This window comes from Amphiprion ocellaris, chromosome 17, assembly GCF_022539595.1.
Source record: "Amphiprion ocellaris isolate individual 3 ecotype Okinawa chromosome 17, ASM2253959v1, whole genome shotgun sequence".
Taxonomy (NCBI): Eukaryota; Metazoa; Chordata; class Actinopteri; family Pomacentridae; genus Amphiprion; species Amphiprion ocellaris.
The window spans coordinates 18,247,294-18,269,476 of NC_072782.1; the positions used below are offsets into that span (position 1 = coordinate 18,247,294).

Below are 22,183 nucleotides of genomic sequence, written 5' to 3' on the forward strand. Positions count from 1 at the left end.
TTTAATATTTATTGTGTGTTTACATGTAGTGTTTATCTAACTGAATGGATTGCATTTATTTGCTTGTTATTTAAATATTCATTAACACTGAAACTGCATGACTTTTTAGCAACTTTTTATTGTAGCCTTTAGTCAAAAGTTGTAGCATAACCAGTGCAGATTCTTGTATTTAAGAAAGCTTGATAATGTTATATCCTCCTTTACAGTTTTTTCCCATCTGTCTTTTCTGTGAGCTGGAGATGATGAGCATCAGTCCTACGCTTTGACTGGTACAGTTCCAGAGTCTGTACATCTCAAAGCAAAAATCTGCTCTTATATTTTTGTGGATTTCCGTCAGCATTTTGACCAGTTACAACCAGACATTTACAGCTTGTTTTGCTTTTAATCGAAGAGACCCTGGGAGCTTTTCATCCATAGCTGTGCTTGGCAGCCGTCCAGCGTCTGCTGATCTCTGTATGTTGGCACAGGTGCTTCCAGGTCACCTTTGGCATCGCTGCCTCACTTCACGTCAGCGTACAACCAGCTGGTCAGATCTGCCTGCACACTCTCACTCATATAAGGCAGAATAATCTCACACACTGCCACTTCTCTTGCCAGAATCGTTCAGACGTGTCACTTTGAGCTGTCTCAGGTGCCACGGCTGTGAAACCTGCTGTTCAAAATGAAATGAGTGACAGCCAAACAGCGGCGAGCATCTCCACAGCTGCCAAACAAATATGGAAGCGTCCCAACACCTCTGTGAATCCACATGATCCTGTTTGCTCCCATCAGTTGGCCTGTTGTTTTTTTAATGAGTCTAATCCCCACACTCTTTAACAAGGTGCTCAGGAGCTACACCAGCGTTTGGAGTCTTTGCTCGCGCTACACTTTTGCCGCCGACATGCAGGGATGAGGGGGTTGTCGTCTGTGAATCAGTACAGCCGCTCGGCTCACAGCTCACAGGGAGATGATGGTTTTCCATGTCTGTGTAAGCTCCGCTGCATTGTTCAACTCTGTTATTTTAAAAGTGGAGACATATTAGCATATCTGCCCTTGCTTTTGCTGCTTTTAAAAAATGCATAATTCCTCCCTGATTTTGTCTCCGCCGCCCACACACGAGGCAGTAGGCTTGGAGAAAGACACCCCCGTCTCTGTCTCCATCTGTCTCTCTGCTCTCCTGCGTCAAAGTTTCTATCTGTATTTGTTTTTCAAGGCTTACTTTTCTTAACTTTTCACAGCTATCATTTTCTCTTTTCCCTCTCAGATTTAGTGTTAAATCCTGTTCTGTGTTATATGCAGGCGTTCTGCACCACAATGGAAACAGCACAGAAATATCTTAAGTGAAGTTAAATGAAGGTATAGAACCATAAATCATGACAATTAATAATTAATATTAACTGAAGTATTTTTGTATTATTATTTATATTCCAAAAATTGTAAAAGATTCAATAGATGTTTAACTACCATTTTTAAAACTATATTTTATACATTTTTCCATACTTATCTCCTCTCTGCTCTGTATAAAAACCACCTGCAGTTCAACCCAATTCAGATGAGTCGTCTCTGAATTTTTGCCATGTCATAGCTGGTCACAGCTGAATCAGTCATAGCTTCTCTGTTGTGTGGAGGAACACAGAATTTTTTATTTATTTTTTTATGTTTTTCGAACAAATACTTTGTTTATTGCAAATTTTCAAACGTAGCATAGTATAAAATGATTTTAATGGAACATCACAATTTTAAGCTTAGCACATCACAGATGGGTAGTTCAAGAACTGTCACATATAATTTACTTTGTTTTTTTTTTGGAGTTTCTGATTCTATAGAATAGTCTCATTTCGATGAGTTTTTAAAGATAACTTTCAAACCTGCAGGCAGTTTGAAGGGTCAGAGTCTTGACTTAAATTATGATAATATTAAGTTTGTTTTGTTCACTGAACTTGAATGAGATCAAGATTTTTTTTGCAAAAATGACCATAGAGCACCAGATCAGGGTTGCAGTCAATTCATCTGCCAGTTATTTTTCGGTTGTGCAAAAATAGAATAAACTAACTTCCCCGAGCAAGAGCTGATGTCTTCAGAGGTTTTGTCTGATATGACGTAAAGCACATACAGCATAGAAAGAGTAGAGACAGAACTAAACTGATTCAAAGTTAAGTTTAAAATCAGCAGTTGTGATCACTTTTTTTTTTAAAAATGTAATTCATTCCAATTATAAAGGTGCAGAGTGATGGAAAACGGTCTTCCACAGATCTGTATTTGTCAGCACCACAGCTGGAGTTTAACAGGCCTGAGATCTGCTCCTGGTTCACCTTAATGAATAAAAATAAAATGTGGTCGTCCTGTTGCTTGCCTGCTTTTTTGTCTGTTACACGGCAATGACTACGATAGTTATCCCATGCGATGAAGTGCAAAGCACAGTGATGGACTGCATGAAGTTGTTTTAAGGTTGAGTGAGCAGCTTGACAATAAAAGATGCCTCCACAGTGAAGCGTAGATGTGATGGTTGACTGCACCGATCATTTTTCTGTCCTCAAGACAAGAACGTGTTTAATTCCAACAGAACAAACCCATTTTTTATCTTCAGTGTTTGTCCCATTTTGCCCAGCCATTTATATCAATGAGGGCGTTTTAGATAAATACTTGTAGCTGTATATTTTCTCCTTGTGACATCAATCATCTAAATACAACACGGTACGTTTACTTGGCAACCAAATATCACTTTGAAATCAACATACATTCATATTTTTTAAAATATAATTTTATCTTGTCTGAATCCTCTTATTGTATATATTCATTTTGAAGATAAATCACTTTTAAAATACCATTTTTTTAGCATATTTTTTCTCATCCGGTCTCTGCTGATGCAATAACATAGCAGTTGAGTGAATTATGGATGTGCTGGGAAACCGTCTCTCACCTTCCTCTGATGCATCACGTTCCTCAATACTTCCACTTTCTTCGCTTGGCAGGACAGTGTTCAATGTTTGCATTCACACATTTGTTTTTGTCTTTTTGCAATGCTAAACTTGAGAAATGACGATGCCTTGTTCAACACTTTGGTCCCTGCAACTATTGGGTGTATTGCTATGAAATCTTGTGCAAGCATTCGTGGAGCCCAGAGGATGATTCATACTAACTGTGGATATTCTGTAACTCTTCCTTGTGTGCCATCAGCAGTTTAAAGCGCTTATTCATCCAGTGAGATGTCACATACACTACCGTTCAAAAGTTTGGAGTCACCCAGACAATTTCATGTTTTCCATGAAAATTCACACTTTCATTCATGTGCTAACATAATTGCACAAGAGTTTTCTAATCATCTGTTAACCTTTCAATACCATTAGCTAACACAATGTAGCATTAGAACACAGGAGTGATGGTCGCTGGAAATGTTCCTCAGTAGCTCTATGTAGATATTCCATTAAAAATCGGCCGTTTCCAGCTAGACCAGTCATTTACCACATTAACAGTGTCTAGACTGTATTTCTGATATATTTAATGTTATCTTCATTGAAAAAAAGTGCTTTTCTTTCAAAAATAAGGACATCTCTAAGTGACCCTAAACTTTTGAACGATAGTGTTTGAGATGGATTAGCACGTACATCTCTCATAGTTAGCAACCAGTGGGTCTTTAGGTGGTACAAATTATTTTAACTGGGAAAACTGTCTATACCGCTACCTTCTGATGAGACTATGCAGCTATGTTTATTCACTCCAAAGCAGTTAATGGAAACAAACCTCCTTTTTTTTGCAATATTTCATAAGTTTCCTTCAAATTCTCTTAGTAACTAAGACAGGTAATGTTGTCCTGAATTGTCTTTGTAGTGCTTGAAGGGAGTGAAGGTAAACAGCTAAACCAAAACCTGTTTGTTTCCTCTCAGAAGCTGTTGTTGAGTTACACTCATTAGAAGCAGCTTAATGTCAGAGTCTGAACCTTTAAAAAGATCCTAATTGACTGCATCTTTACTTCTTCCCTCTGTTTCTTCCTCTCTCTATCTGCAGAGAACAGCCCATCTTCAGTACTCGGGCTCACGTCTTCCAGATCGACCCCAACACCAAGAAGAACTGGGTTCCTACAAGTAAACATGCTGTCACTGTCTCCTACTTCTTCGACAGCACCAGGAATGTATATCGAATCATCAGTCTGGATGGATCCAAGGTATGTGCAACACTCAAAGTTCAAAGTTTGTGTCCCTGTTTTGTTTGCTGCAGCTGCTATAGGAGCTCTATTGGCTTTATGCTGCACGCTAATGTTATCAATATCTTCTAGATATTGTCCCACAATATCATTATTTCTTCATCTTCACTGAAGATAAATCAGAGAAGTTCCTGATCAGGAAAACAATAGGGAGCAACTACCTGCTTAGCCATCAAATTAATATTTTTGTTTTTTTTCTTAGGGACCGTTATTTGACACTACAGTGACATTCCTTAAAATGTGATTGAACAAACAAAGGTTATCTGAGTATGTAGCTAATGTCCGGTTAAAATGCTGTTCTTGAGTTGACCTTATAAATTAGTGAAATGGGTCCAAATAGTATGAACAGAGGGCGTGTATGTCCGGGAATAACTGAGGTTTGGCTCTAATTTGAATTGGTACATTTTAAAATATTTTTTACAGTTTTTCTCAATTGATAAGACATTGTTCCTGAGAAATAGCACACATTTCTCAACACACTGCACACTATTTTTTTTATATGAACACAATTCACAAAGCATTGCACACTTGTTTCAAAAACGCACTTTATTGTCAAATTTTGAACTTTGTTTTCAAAATTAAGACACACGAAGCAAAAGTAAAACACTGCACTGCTAAATACAAAACACTCCTCTCTCACTGTGTTTTCACAAGAAGTATAAAAAAATGATACAGTCCTCAAAAATGACAAACACAAATGCATCCTATAAATGACTCAGAGGAGGCCGTTGCAGTGCCTGACTGTACATTATAAAATAAAAATAATGCTAGACAAAAAATACAGCACTATATTGTACACAGTACAGTATGCAAATATTTACACCACGTCTGCATCAATTCTTTCAGCCTGGTCAGGCCACAGGACCTCATCAACATCACTAGCTATGTTTTCTCTGAAAGAAAGACCTAGTGTGTCTGATCCAGCCCTGACATGCATCAACAGAAACATCACCACATGCCAAGACCACTGACTGCAAGAGATTTTCCCAAAATATGGCTGCTGCTCATATACCTTCCACCTCCATGTAGAGAAGAATTCTTCTATAAGATTCAGAAAGGGAGAATATGGCGGTAGAAAAATGACAACATGAGGGTTCATACTGAACCATTCCCTAATCAGTAGTCCTCTATGAAAACTAACATTGTCCCAGACAAAAACAAAAATTGTGTCTTCTTGCCAAACACCCTGTTGCACCGTGTCAGTAGACCCTCACCAAGTCCATCTAGGAAAGTCAACAAATGCTGGGGTTCTATGGGCCCAGAACTGCATGACGGTCAGTTACTCCAAGATTGCTTATTGCAGCACAGAGGGTTACGTTGCCCTGACGCTGTCCTGGGACGTTGATTTTAGCCCGTTGTTCAATGATGTTTCTCCCTCTTCTCCACCTCTTGGCCAGGTTGAAACCAGCCTCATCCACATAGATGTCTTCATGTGTATCATCAGAATCCAACTGAAAAACTCTCTGGAACAAACACACACCAAACAGAGAAAAAGTCAGTCATGTACACTTTCTGTAATTTTACTCGCACTTGTGAACCAGAATTATGCATTAGATTTTTTACAGTATTCTCAGAACATTTCTGACTGCTTGTATTGTTACAGTATAGACATGTCACTGAAGTGACAAACAACATTTACATACCATGTAAAGTGGTCCAGGACCAGGTGCAGGGGCAGGTCCAGGTCCAGGTTCTGGTTCTGGTCATGATCTGGGTCGTCCACGTCCTCTTCTTCCAACATGACCTCTTGCTCCTCTGACATCCATTCTGAACAGCTAATGCTATTTCCCAGCAGGTTTTATAGTGTGCACTTCATTGGCAAAAGTGTTTTCAGTTTTGACCTGTTGTGTATTAATTGTAACAGCAGTGTTGGAACAGTGTCCCAATTCTGCGTCCTAGTGTTCATTTTTGAAAAATGTGTGCTATGAGTGAAAAAGTGTGTTCAAATGAGCAAAAAACATATTCAGTCTTTTGCAAAAAGAGTGCAAGAGTTTTGGAAACTGTGTGCAAACCATGAATAGTGTCCAAAATTTTGACAGCAGAGTCCTGTTTTTGAGAAATGTGTGCAGTCAGCTGGTGGCTGTGTGCAGTGAATGGAATTTAGTGTCTCATCAATTGAGAAAAACTAAAAATTATACCAATTTAAAAAAATGAAAAAACACAGAATTGTAATGAAAAATCCCGAGAGCTCACTTTGTCAGTCAACTATAGTTTCTCCTAACCTGTTTGTCTTGTCAAAAAAATAAATAGAGATCACTCAGGGGATGCAATCACACGAAAACATCCGACAGATTTTAATGCAACATGATGATTGAGTCTCAACACTGACACTCTCGAGGACACAGCAAAGCAAGGCAGTGGACTGATACAGTCATTTAAGGTTCACCTTTCCTGGAGAGTCAGGAAGCTGGCACTGACTACTGTGATAAATGTCATGGTGACAGTCAAACCCTGACAGACGGTGTAGGTAAAACGACATGTTCCCTGAATGATGTAACCACGATGCTCTCTCTCTCTCTAATGGCACTCATGTCTTCATGAACTCTGTTTAAGAATGTTTTTTTTGCTGTACGTATCACACAAAGGTTCCAGATGTCATCACCCCAAAAAATATCTATTGCATTTCACCAGCGGGGATCAATAACTGATAGTATGTGTTTTTCTGGGATACGTGCTTTCTATATATTTTCTTTAGCTCAAGAATGTTAAACAGAATGAAACCATATGTTGAAACGTTTACTTTAGCCATCATTCATCACAGGTTGACCTGTGGGTTAACCTAAAGGGACTAGGGACCTCCTGGCTCCCTCTTTCTCTCTTTCTTCTTCTCACGCAATGTATTCTAATCTATGCCAGATGTTGAAACCTATAAAGATCTAGTCATTGTAACTCTCTTCATTCATCCACCGCATGATGCTTGAATCACGAGCTCGTCCGTATTAAATGTACTCTTAATTTGATCTACCTGTGTCATCTCTTCATTGATGAACATCCACCTTCAGATCAACATCATTTCAATAACGTTTCGTCTCATCATGAAAAGAATCAGAAACCTTTGGATCTTTTTTTTGTCACTCGCTCTACCCTCAGCTCGTCTGCCTGCTGTTCCTCGGCCTCTCCGTGTTGGAGCGGTGAAGGGGCGGCCGGGCCTGTCATATCTATGTGGCAGTGATTATTTTAGTCTGGAGAGAGGTGCAGGGGTGGAGTTAGCATAGTTATGTAAGAGCCTCTCCGGGTGACTAGTGCTGTTGTTGAACCAGCAAGTAAGCTGCTGGAAATAGCAGCGATCGGGTGGGCTGCTGCTGGAGGACATCATCATCATCCCCACAACAATAAATTCTCAGCAGAGACACATGCCACACAATGACGAATCACTCTGTCTGTTATGCTTTCTAAATTCTAGGACAAGGAAACTTTTCAATTGTTTGTCAAAGGAAAAAGCCGCTGCTTCTCAGAAACAAGTTAGAAAGCAGCTGTAATTTACATTTTTATAATTACAGACTTTGAAAAGACAATGTGAAAGGTTTCTGCCTAGATTTACAGAAGTTTAAAGAGAGATTCAGCTCATTGTTTAGCTGTTTGGCTGCACCTTTACTGGTTTTAGCTGCTCTCACTGGGTCATTTTCAGAAACAAGCCATTCTGCAATGCAAGGTTTAACGTACCCAAGCTTTCTTTGTGTTAGCTGGGAAAACCCAAGTCAGACATAATGGGTAGCATGATGGTGGTTGTCACCTTTCCTTATTAATCCCGTTTTTTTTGGTCAGACTCAGTGCACGCTCACGTAATAGTTACAGCTATTATAGTAAAAAGCAACACTGGTAGTGCAAATAGGGCAAGAGAGGAATGCTGGTAGAAAACTGTTAATCTTATAAGTTATAGTATTTATTTTACAACCCTGTATGTAATCACTTATTTCTAAAATGATAGCTGCACATCTGAGCTATAAAACCATAAACTTCATATTTTTAAACATGTTACTCAACAAGTGCATTTACGTGTGACACTTTTTCATAATGAAGGATTCGTAGGCGTCACTTTTGGCCAGCTTTAATGTTATTGATTGAATATTCTCTGTTATAAATACCAATAGACTGATCCGTTTTCTGATCTGTCTGTTCAGGAGGGTAAACATATCTAAGCGTTTTCTGAAGCTCCAACTGAATGCATGCAGGTTTTTGTGGCAACACGACACAACTGAAGAGGTTCATATGCTAACTGTGATAAATTCAGGATAAAACTGAATGATGACTCCATATCCAAATGATTAAAAGGTCAAGTGTGAACAGATGTGGATGTAAAGTGCAACTTGATTGGTTAGCAGATTCACACAACTGCAAAATGGTAATTCTATTTTTTCTTTAATTCCACCTGTTTGTCCTCAGTTATTTAGTAATCAAATCCAAATTACGTATTCACAGCACGTCTCCTCCAGTACTCAAGGACACCTTGCTTTATTTCACCATGACTTTTAAATTTCAGTGGAAATGTTATGACTTACTCTGTGATAATACGTCTGAGATGGAGCCCATCTACTCCCACATAAAAGCTCTTAACCATATTAAACATTGTATTATGTTTTACTGTATATTAGCGGCAGAGTGAAACAGTATCAACCTTCAGCAGCTGTTTCTCAAAAGTGATCTGACAACCTTTTGAACAGAAAGCAGGGGTTTCAGGACAAACTCAGTCTGCTGATAAGAGCCGTGTGATACAGTAGAAAGCTCTAGAAAAGATTCAGTGAATTTGAGACACGAGCAGCAGATATTTTTCCTTTAGCTCTGAAAACTCTCACCCAGTGAGGCCTCCCACACCGATCGATAACATTACAGTCAGCTGGACTCACTTCAGAGCTCCCTATTTACCAAACCGGACCGAGGGAATACAGGACACGCTCTGCAGACGCCTCCTCCAACACCTTCCTAAATCAATCAAGCCTTTACAAACTATCTGTGGTCACAATCGTGTGTGTTTTATCCCCCACAGGCCATCATCAACAGCACCATCACCCCCAACATGACCTTCACCAAGACATCGCAAAAGTTTGGCCAGTGGGCCGACAGCCGGGCCAACACCGTGTACGGCCTCGGCTTCTCGTCAGAGAGCCACTTGGTCAAGGTGAGAAAGTGCGGATGCCTTTTCAACAGCAGAAAGTCGCGGCTGAGTTTCCATCTGTGCCGCGATATGAAGCTGCTCCTGTTGTTTCAGTTTGCAGATAAGTTTGCTGAGTTCAAGGAGGCGGCTCGGTTAGCCAAGGAGAAATCTCAGGAGAAGACGGAGCTCACCAGCACTCCCTCTCAGGTAACACACACTGTAGTTATCACCACCATGTCCTTTTGTGCATTGACACATGAATTACTCTCTGAACAGACATGTACTAGATCACTAGCAGTGACAAAACAAACAGAGATGATGTAAATGTTGCTCATACCAACAGGGAGTGAACTATGTGTCTTAAATCGTCTACCGGTAGAACAGGTTAGAAGGACAGAAATGTTTGCATTAAATAAATGTTGAGGTGAAAACATGAGAAGCATCATCATTCTGGATGTTCTACAATTTTACAAAGTAATTGTGTATGTCATTTGTTTAAGGACAAATTCAAAAAATCATAAATTTGCTGAATCTGAGGTGAGTTTTTAACTCCTTGATGCCTATTATCGCAAATTCGCCACATACCACTTTCATTCAGACTGCAGCCGAGATAGCGTATCCATTCCCCCAGTGCTGGTTTGTGCACGTTCGATACGTACCTCGGAACCTTTTGTAAGCACTGGTTTCTCATAGGACCGGTCGGAGTGGGACCTAATTATTATATATCTGTTATTATTATTATGTATCTATTCTATGTGTAATAGATAAATTAACAGTCTCCACTTATTTTAGCATCAGCTGGAAAGCAAAAACACGTGAACGTTTTTTTTTTTTTTTTAAATTTAATTGTAAATAAATTCAGGCGTCAAGGGGTTCATGAATTCTTTCATTTTTTAAAAGGAGGAAACTGAATATCTCTGGGTTTTGGACAGCTTTGGACAGACTTATAAAGGCATCTCAGTTATAGACACATTTACACTGTATTTTTGACATTTCATAGACTAAAAACAAAGAAAGCTTGATTTATTAATCACACAGGATTGTGAAAAGTCAGTCTACATACTTGTTAGGGTTTTTTTTTGTCTATAATTATGCATTTTTAATTGAAATTTCTGGTAGCCTTCACCAAAGTATTGATCACAGAGTCTGACAAACTTTTCCTGTATTCCAAAAATCATAAAATGTCATAAACACAATAACAGAGCTGTGAGTTGTCTGAACTGAAACAAGGTGTTTCTTCCTCATCCCTTGACCAGAATTTGCTAACAGCTAATCTGGAGCTACAAGGATTCATCATTCCACATTTTCAGCTTTTCAAACGTGAGGATTTGTTGCCGTATAAGATAGTAAATTTATGCTTTTGTTTGGTTTTTGACTGCTTTTCTGAGTAAACAGTCGCTTCATTGTTTTTTACAAAACTGTGAATCCTCGTCATGGTCTCCTAAAGCCCAAGGTGACGTCTTTACGCATATTGTTTAGAGAAAATAACTAGCAGTAATTAAAATAATAGTTAATTATGCACTCTGAGCTCAAAGAGAATTTTCTTTCTTGGGATTTTAAACAATTCTCAAGCAGCACTTTGGCAATTTATGCAATTAAAAGCACAAAAACAGCTCCACATAGACACAATGTTGCACAGAAACCCATTCGTGTTTTTCTGTTTAATTAAAGATGTCTGGCTACAAACAAAATGCATTGACTAAAGTGTTTCATATTGGACAGAAATTTGATAGTTTCCTATTCAGCCTCTCCGTTATAAATATTAACCCTCGGAATCCCAAAATCGTTTTTGGTCCTGTCACATTTTTACTCACTGTGGGCTTATTTCTTACAGTAATATAAAGTCCTGCACCTCTATGGAAACAGAACAACCAATGCGAAAAGTAGGAGAAAATATCAACAGATTGTTGAGTGCAGTATAATAAAGTTATAATGCTGTAAATCGTAAAGAAAGCAAAAACAAAAATTACATTTTAGGGATTATTCTACAAAAAAATGCAAACTCCTGGACTCCACATTTTAACCCTTCTTCAGTTGCCTGAAGATGTTAAAAATACTGGAAAAAATGGTGACCCTTCTCATTATAGATGTTTTACTACTTACTGTTTTACTCTTAGTTTCCGTACTTGTCTCCTCTCTGCTTTGGAGAAACACTGTTTGTTACTCTGCCAAGGAGGCGGAGCCTTAAAAGAGTTATGTGATGATCGGCGTACATTTGTCTGTCTGTCTGTCTGTCTGTCTGTCTGTCTGTCTGTTCGCAACATTACTCAAAAACAGATTAATGGATTTGGATGAAATTTTCAGGGCAGGTCAGAAATGACACAAGGACCAAGTGATTAGATTTTGGCAGTGATGCGGCTTATAGTCTAGATCCACAGATTTGTTAAAAATTTCTGTATCATTGCGAGATAGCGGCACAGCGTCACTGTAACTATGACAACAAGTGAACACTACGTCAGCTGCCTGCTGACGATCACATGATTGCGATCCTACTACAAATCCACTGCTGCGGACATCAGGACTTACCCGTCGGAAATCATACAAGGAACAACTGATTAAATTGCAGGGGTGTTTCCGAGTCCCATCAATTCCCCCCGCCCGCTACATATTTAGGTCACGCGATTCAGTATCTGTACATAACGTACACATGCATAACACACGCCTGTGCTCAGCACAACGTCATTTTGTTTGTGGGTACATATTGCCATGATTTCTGCGCCGACTTTTTTCAAGATTTCAGTTGTTGGAAATGATACGACTGAGCAGCCTTGGCGGAGTACTGCGCTCTCTGAGTGCTTTTCTCGTTGAGTCACTCATGGCATCTCTTTTGTTTTTTACAGAATCCTTTTAGTCCAAAGGATTTGTTTTGGGCTCAATCAACTAAGCACATGATTAGTTCAAAGACCATCAGAGTTGAAAATGCAACAGTTCTCTCTGTTTGTACAGTTTTTCGCTCTGATAAATGTAATATCATTTAGGTGATTTTTAAATAAGATAAACCTTCATTGGGTTTTGGGGTTTAGAAGTTTAAACATTTTTCACCAGTTAAAGTAAAGCTATCTGGTTGAGATCAAGCGCATTCTAATTTGACTGAAGTGTTTTATATTCAGCCTCTGCTTTAATAAATCAGGTGTTAATAGGATCATAGGATCATAAACAAACCTTCAGATGACCTCAGCCTGTGAACCTGTGAATCACTGCTGCTCAGAAAGTGATGATTAATTCAGTTCAGTCATGCTCCACACTTTGCTGTTTTAAACTGGTTTGTGTTTCACTCATGCTGTTGTAGCCGCTAAGCTAACACCTTGTGGCCTGTTTTGCCCTTTTCACTCTCCCCAATGATTCGTCCTCAGGGTGTCGCTGTTAAAAGGAATGTGTTGTCAGTCAACAAACCTGGTAAAAAAAAGGTAAAAACAAACAAAAGAAGTAATTTTCATGACTCCATCCAACAGACCTTTATTACCCAAACTTCTCCCCAACTGTGTATGACACAAACTCCCCTCAGGCGTCTCCCTGCAGTGTTTGAGGACAGTTGGACAGATTTTTGCAGCTTATTCTGACTGTTTGATTGTAATAATCCAGTCTGTCTTTTTTGGGAAACCCTGCTGTCATTAGACCTCCTTGTCTCTGTGAATTTCCCTGACAAACCTCCCAATGACAACCCTCCAGTTCTCCTTTCATGCTCTCAAAAACAGACAGTTACTGCTGTCAATCAGGATAGACAACCAACAGACACTGACAGATAAGAAAGGGACCGACTTGAAATCATGAGTCGAAAATATGGCTGCACGGAGAGAAAAGATTTGTTTAAAAAGCACTTGTGACCTGCACAGCAGCTCAGGCATTCTAAAAGGATCTTCATAACTTTTATCAGTTGGATATGTTTGACTTCACTGGAAAAAACAACAAAAACAAGGAAAAAGTCAATCATAATCTGATTATTTACATACACAAAATATCCTGTTATTTACATTTGTCATAATTTAGTGATATTTTCAGCAGAAAACCTGTTTATTTTTAAGAGCATGAACACTTTGTAGCAGTCACTTCATTGTGCCTCATAAGCTACATTTTCTATCTCTGTTTTTCTTCTGTTTCACCATCAGGAGTCGGCCCCTGGAGACCTGCAGTCACCTCTGACCTCGGAGAGCCTCAACGGTACTGACGACGAGAGAATCACACCAGAAGCTCCTCAGCTCCCTGAAGCCAGAGCAGAGCCTTCCCAGAATGCACTGCCCTTCTCACACAGGTGAAGCAGAGACACCTTAATCCATTTTTTCCTTCTTTAAATGATTTTTTAATTGTTAACTCGTCTACATCAGCAGTGTAAATGAGCGCTGATTTAAAATGAAATTGGCACACATTCATTTATTATTCATCTGTTCCCTCAGCTTCTGGACGGCATTAAATCATTCCATTAAAACACTTAACACATTGTTTTCTATTAATTATACACCACTAAAAATGGAGATAGATTTAGGGGATAATAGTGCAGCAGGAAGTTATTTTTAAAACGTTACAACCCTGTACTGGGCTGTAGAGTGGCTAAAAGATCCCCGGTTTGCATTCCGGCTTTCCCGGGATCTTTCTGCATGGAGTTTGCATGTTCTCCCTGTGCATGCCTGGGTTTTCTCCAGGTTCTCCGGCTTCCTCCCACAGTCCAAAAACATGCTGAGGTTATCTGGTAACTCTAAATTATCCATACGTGTGAATGTGAGAGTGATTGTTTGTCTCTATATGTAGCTCCGTGATAGACTGGTGACCTGTCTAGGGTGTCTCGTGTCTTCATTCTAAGTCAGCAGGGATAGACTCCAGCCCCCCACGACCAAATGAGGATTAAGAATGTATAGATAATGGATCGATTGACGAACAACCGCGTATGAGTCAACGTTTTTGAAAAATAGAGTAACTCCACCAAGAAACGCGACAGAGTTATGTGAAGATCAGTGTATGTGTGTCTGTCTGTCTGTTAGCAACGTTACTCAGAAATGAAATCACGGATTTGGATGAAATTTTCAGGGAAGGTCAAAAATGACACAAGAACCAAGTGATTCTATTTTGGCAGTGATGTGGCTTATAGTCTCGATTGGTAAAATTTTTCGTGTATCATTGCGACATAGCGCCACGGCGTCACTGTAACTGACAACAAGTAAACACTATGTCAGCTACCTGCTGACGATCACATGATTGCGATCCTACTACAAATCCACCGCTGTGAACTTATCGGGACGGGTGTTTCCAAGTCCCATCAATTCCCGCCACCCGCTACATTTTTGGCTCACGCGATTCGGTATCCGTACATGGCATACACATACATAACACATGCCTGTGCTCAGCACGAGGTAATTTTTTATTAAAGATTTCATCGGAAACTATGCAAAAACTGAGCTGCCTTGGCGAAGTACTGTGCTCTCTGAGTGCTTTTCTTGTTGAAAGTGTGATCACGCCGTGCTTCTGTTTAAATTCCACTACTAAATGGTTAAAAACATCCGCGTAATGGCAACATGGAGAACACATCATGAATGGAGTCTTCATTCATATTTAACAATCTTGTCACCTCAGAGATAAAAGAATCATTCAGCCTTTGGTGGTGTGAATATGTAGTTGGAGGAGAGAAGCTACGACAGAATGAGACTTCTAGTTTCACATGTTTGTTGCTGATTATACAGTGTTGCTTAATTAGCAGCTTGTTGATGTGGAGGCACATCAGACTATGCCACAGAAAGGAGCTAAAGTTACAGTAACCCTCTGAATCTCAAACGGTTTCCAGCTTTTAATTTATTTATTAAGATTTTTTTTAAACTCAGGCTACGTTTTTACTCACTGTAGATTCATTTTTTACTGCAACATAAAGTTTTGCACCTCTGTGGAAACATCACAACACTGTCTTCTCTGCAATATGACAGTTATAATGATTAAGTCAGAAATAAAGAAAAAAAAGAAAGTAGAGGAGTGTTCTGTGATTGCTTATTTCACAAAAATTAAAAAAAAAACTGGAAGCCACATGTACAACATTTTCTCTACAGGTGTTACCACTGCGGGGAAAAATGGCTTTACATGCTGTAGATATTTTACTATTTACGTATTTAATTTGTTTCCATACTTGTCTCCTCTCTGCTCTGTGTGAACACTGCCTGCAGTTCAGCTGAAAGGTCCCTGGATTTTGTCACGATTGTTGGTTAGAGCTGAGTCAGTAAAGGCCTCACGGTTGAGCCCAGAATTTTTAGTGTTTTTACAGAATCTGGTGATAGGAAACAATTTATTTTTGGCACTTTTACAAATGTAGAATAAAGTATTTTTGATGAAATATTATGATCTTACGCTTAGATTTGGTTAATTTTTCTACGAAATTGTCACAACTTATTAGTTGAAGAATCTTTAGAAAATTTAAAATCCAATTCTTCTTCTACTGTTTTCACATATTCTGACTCTGATAAATGGTGTAATTTTGGCTTTTTTAAAAAACACAACACATCTTTCAAACCCGCCAGCACATTTTTGGGTTCAGAGGAATAGTAACTAAATAATAAGTTAACTAAATAACGATAAAATAAGTCTTTAACACTGACAGGGTCGTTTCTGCTTAGTAAGTAGCTGATACTTTGACAGGAGAGTTTTTATAGAGTGCTGCTACTAATTTTACTTCCTCTAGCGCTGATCTGAACAGCAGTTCGTTTGCGGTGGATCAGTTTTGGTTACAGTAAGCAGCCCCAGATTGCAGGGGGTTATGGGTAGACGACGACAGATGTGACACCTGAGCCTCGTGCTCAGAAATCCTCGCACATATTTGGACTGAACGCTTTCCAGCGCACATGATGACAGGCTGCTAAAACTGGATTCTGCTAAAGGCATTTTACTTGACCTGGTTCGTTCATTGTTGAAGTTGAATTTACGTGTGGTCATGTAGCCGGTGGCTTCTCTTCTCTGTGTTTTATGAACTCAGGCCACATAGATCTTTTTTGGAGGCTGTTTATTACAGCCCTTTACAGTAGATAAAAAAGACACAAAATCCTTCATCATACAAGACTTGTACTCCTACAGAAATTAAATAACGCATAACCATTTTAGAATGAGAAAGCAAACTTATGCGTAGAATTATTTTACATTAGAACACACAAATTACAACAGCACAATCTCACTTACCTCTCTCTCAGAATACAGACACAAAAGGGGAGAGGTAAGGTGGGAAAAGCTCATTTATAGGACAACAGACCAAACTATGTGTAATTAATACAATAAAAGAGCAATAAAATAAATATGGTATATTATACATTGCTAATACCATTATATATATATATATATATATATATATATATATATATATATATATATATATATAACCTACAACCACTGCTGCACTGCTTTATTTTAAAAAATAAACAAAAACCAACAAGAAAAGCACTCAGAGATTGCAGTGCTCCGCCAAGGCTGCTCAGTCTTTGCATCATTTCCGACGGATGAAATCTTTAATAAAAAATTACCTTGCGCTGAGCACAGGCATGTGTTTTGCATATGTACGTTATGTACAGATACTGAATCGTGTGACCTAAATATGTAGCGGGCGGGGGGAATTGATGGGACTCGGAAACACCCCCACAATTTAATCAAGTATTCCTTGTATGATTTCCGAAGGATAAGTCCTGATAAGTCCGCAGCAGTGGATTTGTAGTAGGATCACAATCATGTGATCATCAGCAGGCAGCTGACATAGCGTTCACATGTCATAGTTATAGTGATGCCGTAAATCACTGTAAAATCTCACAATGATACAGAAATCTTTAACAAATCCGTGGATCCAGACTATAAGCCTCGCCACTGCCAAAATCTAATCACTTGATACTTGTCATTTCTGATCTTCCCTGAAAATTTCATCCAAATCCGTTACTCTGTTTTTGAGTAATGTTGCTAACAGAAAGACAGACAGACAGACAGACAAACGTATGCCGATCGTCACATATCTCCGCCATTCCTTGGCAGAGTAAAAACATTATGCAGACTTCATGTCCAGCAGTATTTTTAACATTAGTCTGACCCTTTAAATAGAAGGAAACTTCCTTCCTTTCTTTACATTGAAACTTAACTGCTGAATCAGAAGCTAACTTTAGCGTCCTGCTAATAAATGTCATCGTGGATAAACTAATGCCCAATTAAAAGAATCTATGCCAGATACTTCAATGCATCTGCTTTCAGGTTTCAGCCACAGAGAGCTAACTTCAAAATGTTGAAGTATAAACCTAAAAGGATTCAGGCTTTAAGAAACTGTCATGGTTATTTTATGTTAATTGTGAAACAGATCAGTTAGCGACCGTCCTCTCTGCTAACTGTCTCCTTCACCTCCTCGTCTTCACCAGTTCATCCAGCATCAATAAGCACTGGGAGGCAGAGCTGGCGGCGCTGAAAGGGAACAACGCCAAACTGACGGCGGCTCTGCTCGAGTCCACAGCCAACGTCAAACAGTGGAAGCAGCAGCTGGCAGCCTATCAGGAGGAGGCCGAGCGGCTACACAAACGGGTATCAGTCTCTGCTCGCATTAACTACACTCTGAACCGTCCAGCGCTGCCAGGTCTGGATGCAGATTTGTTGTTTTCGTGTTTCAGGTGACGGAGCTGGAGTGTGTCAGCGGCCAAACAACAGCGATCAAGTCTCAAAAGACGGAGCTCAACCAAACAATAGAGGAGCTGGAGATGGCTTTGAAGGCCAAAGAGGAGGTAGGAGGAGGGGGTTTCTGTAGAGGAGCTGAAAACATAGCTTATGTGTGTTTACATAATTGTAAAAAGAAACTTTTAAATGAATTCATGTTGGACTGATCCTGTTTGGATCTTAATGGTTCTTCTGTCTGTGATTCCCTTCAGGAGCTGGAGAGACTTAAAGCAGAGGTGGAGAGTGCCAATGAGTTCAGGACCCAAAAAGACTCCCTGACACAGAAACTACAGGTGAGCAACACAGTGAATTCTCCTGTAAGTATGGACTGTATGATGCTGCATTCAAGAGCGGGGGAAACTCAAACTGCACGTTGAACCTCCAAAGTCCAAAAACTGGCGTCAAGCTGCTTCAAAACCAACATTCCCAACATTTAACTGTAAATAAAGTCCAATACTGGCATCAGTACAGTCTGTCAGCAGCAGATATTTAAAAAATTAGCTTCGTATCCAGTTGGGTTAAAGCTTAAATTGACTGATTTACATTCCAAATTAGTCCTGCACAAGACAGGAAAAAACTGACAGTGATATTTTTATTTTCTCCCATAAAGATATGAAAAACTATACTAATTTTCAACATAACTCTGTTTAGAAAGTTTAGGTGTGGGGTTGATTTTGTAGTTGAGTGCATCTGAATGGAAATCATTTTTAACCCTTTGATGCACAACATTGGTCAAGAGATACCCTTTTTCCATTGAATATGGGTCACTTTTGGCCACAGCCCTGCAGGACTTCCTTTACGGTTTCGTACAACGTATCCCTGGAGACATGATTAAGGGTGAAAGAAAAACTCAGTTTGTCCAAGAATCCAAGTAAATCATCTTACATCATCCATCCATTATCTATACATCGCTAAATCCTCATTAGGGTCATGAAGGGCTGGAATCTATCCCAGCTGACTTAAGGCTGGGTTATGCTTATGTCAGCTGAGATAGACTCCAGTTTAGTTCTCTAGTACTAAACTAGAGCAGAAGAAGTTTGCCATTGTTTACACCACTTACAACATGGTATTTTCCCAAATAGTTGCAATTCAGCAGTTAGTTTTAGTTTCACGCCATGAATTGTTCATAACCCGGTTGTCACAGTGATCTCTGTGCGATGAATCCTATAAATGCCTGCATTTCTGAACTTCTGCTGCTAGGAGCTCCTGTTCTTCTGCCAGTTTTCTTCATGTCTCCATCTGCACGACACAGAAATTTTCCACTTGAGAAGGGCTGTGTGAGGGGGTGTGGCTGCTAAAATGACGTAATTTGTCCGCACCGAGCCGCACGGACCTCGCACATGCGTCAAGCATAAAACGAGCTTTAGGGTGAAGGCAGGGAACACCCTGGACTGTTCACAAGTCTATCACAGGGCTACATTTAGAGACAAAAAATCACACTCACATTCAACCCTATAGACAACTGAAAGTTACCAATTAACCTCAGCATGTTTTTGGACTGCGGGAGGAAACCGGAGAAGCAGGAGAAAATTCATGCATGCAGAGGGAGAACATGTAAACTCCATGCAGAAAGATCCCAGGCCCAGGGGGGGACACAAACCGGGGATTTTCTATCTATGAGGCGACAGTGCTAACCACTGAGCTGAAAAATCATGCTTGTTTTCTCGTATCGAGATGCTGTAGACTGATGTGTTCAAGTTAATTTGGCTTTATTCACATCAAACCTTGTGACTTACTGCACATGCATATATGGCAGAGTTGTGTAGTGTAATATTTTTTGGGTACAATGTGCTGAAAGTAAAAGATGATATAATTATGACAAACGCTATTAGACTGAAGACCAGAGGTAAAACATACGTATAAAAAACATAATGGTGTAAACCTAAGGTATTCTAAGTTTTAACATATATTAGAATAATAAAATGCGTGAAATCTATCACAAAATAATAAAGGTAAGATGTGGAGCAAAAGTTTGAACATGTCTGGGCATGTTCTCTGTAAAAGATGACCTAATGATAATTTAATGCACATATCTTCTGTAAAATGAGATCTAGGGGTGAAATATGATAATCTGATGTCATGATCTGTATAATGGTGTCAAAACTGTCCCTCCCATCATACGCCCTATAGGCGTGGAAAAATGACCAACGTTCACAGCATAAAAGATGGTGCATGGTTCAGTATCTTCAGTTCTTCTTGGGTTGTTATCACTGCAAAGAATTACTCCTGGATTTTTGTCGACAAATAAATCCTGCTGCCCTCCGAATGCTGACTTCTCTTGGAGATTTTTTGAAGATCTGAACACGGTCAAGTCATAGACTCTGGCCTTGATTTGTAACTTAGTTTACACTTCATCAGTTGATGCTGAAATGACACGTGGTGCAACCTGAGATTTGAAGTCCTAATGTGACACAGTGACATCTCATCAGATAGAAATATTACGCAGTCTTAATCCAGCATTTTCTCCCTCTCAGTGAGTTTTATCAACCGATGAACTCTGTGTTTGCTTCAGGACACGGAGTCGAGGAACCAGACGCTGGAGGCCCAGCTGAGCGACCTGGAGCAGCGTCTGGAGAGCAGCCAGCTGGAGAGAGAAGCCTTTCGCAAGAGTCTCCGCTCTCTGCTGGAGCTGCTGGACAGCAAGATCTTCGAGCTGAACGAGCTGCGGGACACGTTGGCCAAACTGCTGGAGGGCAGCTAGACACAGCAGCCGGAACGCAGCGCCCGCATCTTACTGCATGTTTCACTACTCACAGTCACAGACACGACTTGAATTCACTCCGTTTCCACACAAGTTTACACACGACTTTATGCATCAGCGGTACACTCTTTGCTACGTCCAGATCGTTTACAGCCAAGTGAAGCCTTCCTTTCGCTCCACTCTGGAAACTTTTCGCTCCGTAAGAAGCGTTGATCGAAGATGACTTCGGCGGCTGCTCGGCTTTCTCCCATTTTTCTGTTTTTTGGTTGCTTTTTTTGTTCACTTCTTCAAGCACTATTGTTTATAAAAGTTGTCGTCAGCCAAATGAACTCCTCCGCTCTGAGACTGATTCCTATTTTTGGTTTTGTGAGCTGATGATAGAGATAATAATGTGACTATGATCCAGACGGATTGCCAAACGAGGCCGGAGAGGACGTCAGTATGTCTTATATTCTTATACAATATATGAGCAATACAAAAAGGGAGCGTCAGAGGGTTAATAAACACTTTCCACTCTCACTTTCAGGTAACTTTACTCCTCTCTCGGATAGACCGCAATCGAGACAGGATTTTCTTCAATAGTGTTTCTTTCTATAAACTTTTTTAAAGAAAATAACATAGTGCACTTGTAAAAATGGAGTTTGTGTGTGTGGGTGGATTTTCTTTCCTCTCTTGTTTCTGTTGAGACTTGAAGTGCAATGATTGAATCCTTTTTTTTTTTGTTTTGTTATTAATTTATTACTGAAATTACCGACGGTTCATTCTGATGAAAGTTGTACAAAAAGCAAAATGTCTTTATTTACATTTCACTTGATCTTTTTTATCGTCTGGTACGTGGGTGTCGAGGTAGTTTTGTCTTTTGGAGAAAAAAGCTGGCAATATTTTTGAACTATTTATCAGAGATAAGTATAGCAGAGCAATCGCAGGTTGGACTTGCAGAGAATCTTTTTGTTTTCTTTTGCCAAATAATGTTTTCCTGTATAGATCTGAACTTGTGCTGATGTTGCCTTTGGTACAGAGATGCATCAATGGTAGCTGACTAGCGGTACTTTTTCTTTTTTTTGTGGGATTTCCTATTGCCAAAAATTAGAGGACTACGATACAGTACGTACACCAGAAGAACACTAACTAAGGGCTTGTTGTTGGTACTTTTGGGAGACTTGCCGGTGACTTTATCACGTTAGAATAATGAACGTCACAGCTGGAAAGGGAAAAGAATATTTTAAATGTCAATTATACCACATGCTTAAAAACACAAATTGTAATTTTGAGTTTATAGTAAAAGAAAACCAAATGACAACTGAGTTGTGTTCGTTTTTTTTTCCAGAATCTGAGGGATGTTTACCAGTTAAATCAGGCTTGTTTTTTAGTGGGTTACCATGGAAACCCATCTGTCTGGACAGGCCTGGTCCAGCTCAGGTCAACTTGACACTTCCTATATTATAGAAGTGTCTGAAAATCAAAAAAATGTGGCAAAAAAATTCCTCATTCAATGGATTTAAGCTCAAAAATGAGTACAGTGAGATGCATTGTTTTCATGGTGTGTCTGTCTGTTTGCTTTTTAAATGGT

At 39.5% G+C, this 22,183-nt stretch overlaps 1 protein-coding gene across 2 annotated transcripts in view; it reads left to right on the forward strand.

Annotated features, from left to right (window-relative positions):
• LOC111570343 (homer scaffold protein 1) overlaps positions 1–21,913 on the forward strand; it is a 39,904-nt gene extending 17,991 nt beyond the window's left edge. Inside the window, exons 2-10 of one of the 2 annotated variants that reach the window (XM_035949448.2) lie at positions 3,985–4,141; positions 9,165–9,296; positions 9,387–9,479; positions 12,626–12,679; positions 13,379–13,521; positions 17,624–17,783; positions 17,870–17,980; positions 18,125–18,205; positions 20,425–21,913. In XM_035949448.2, coding sequence (XP_035805341.1) covers positions 3,985–4,141; positions 9,165–9,296; positions 9,387–9,479; positions 12,626–12,679; positions 13,379–13,521; positions 17,624–17,783; positions 17,870–17,980; positions 18,125–18,205; positions 20,425–20,613 — 1,120 coding nt within the window. In that variant the 3' untranslated portion in view covers positions 20,614–21,913. The remainder of the gene's footprint in view (positions 1–3,984; positions 4,142–9,164; positions 9,297–9,386; positions 9,480–12,625; positions 12,680–13,378; positions 13,522–17,623; positions 17,784–17,869; positions 17,981–18,124; positions 18,206–20,424) is intronic. The other variant, XM_035949449.2, reaches the window with a different exon arrangement.
• Positions 21,914–22,183: the final 270 nt, after the last annotated feature.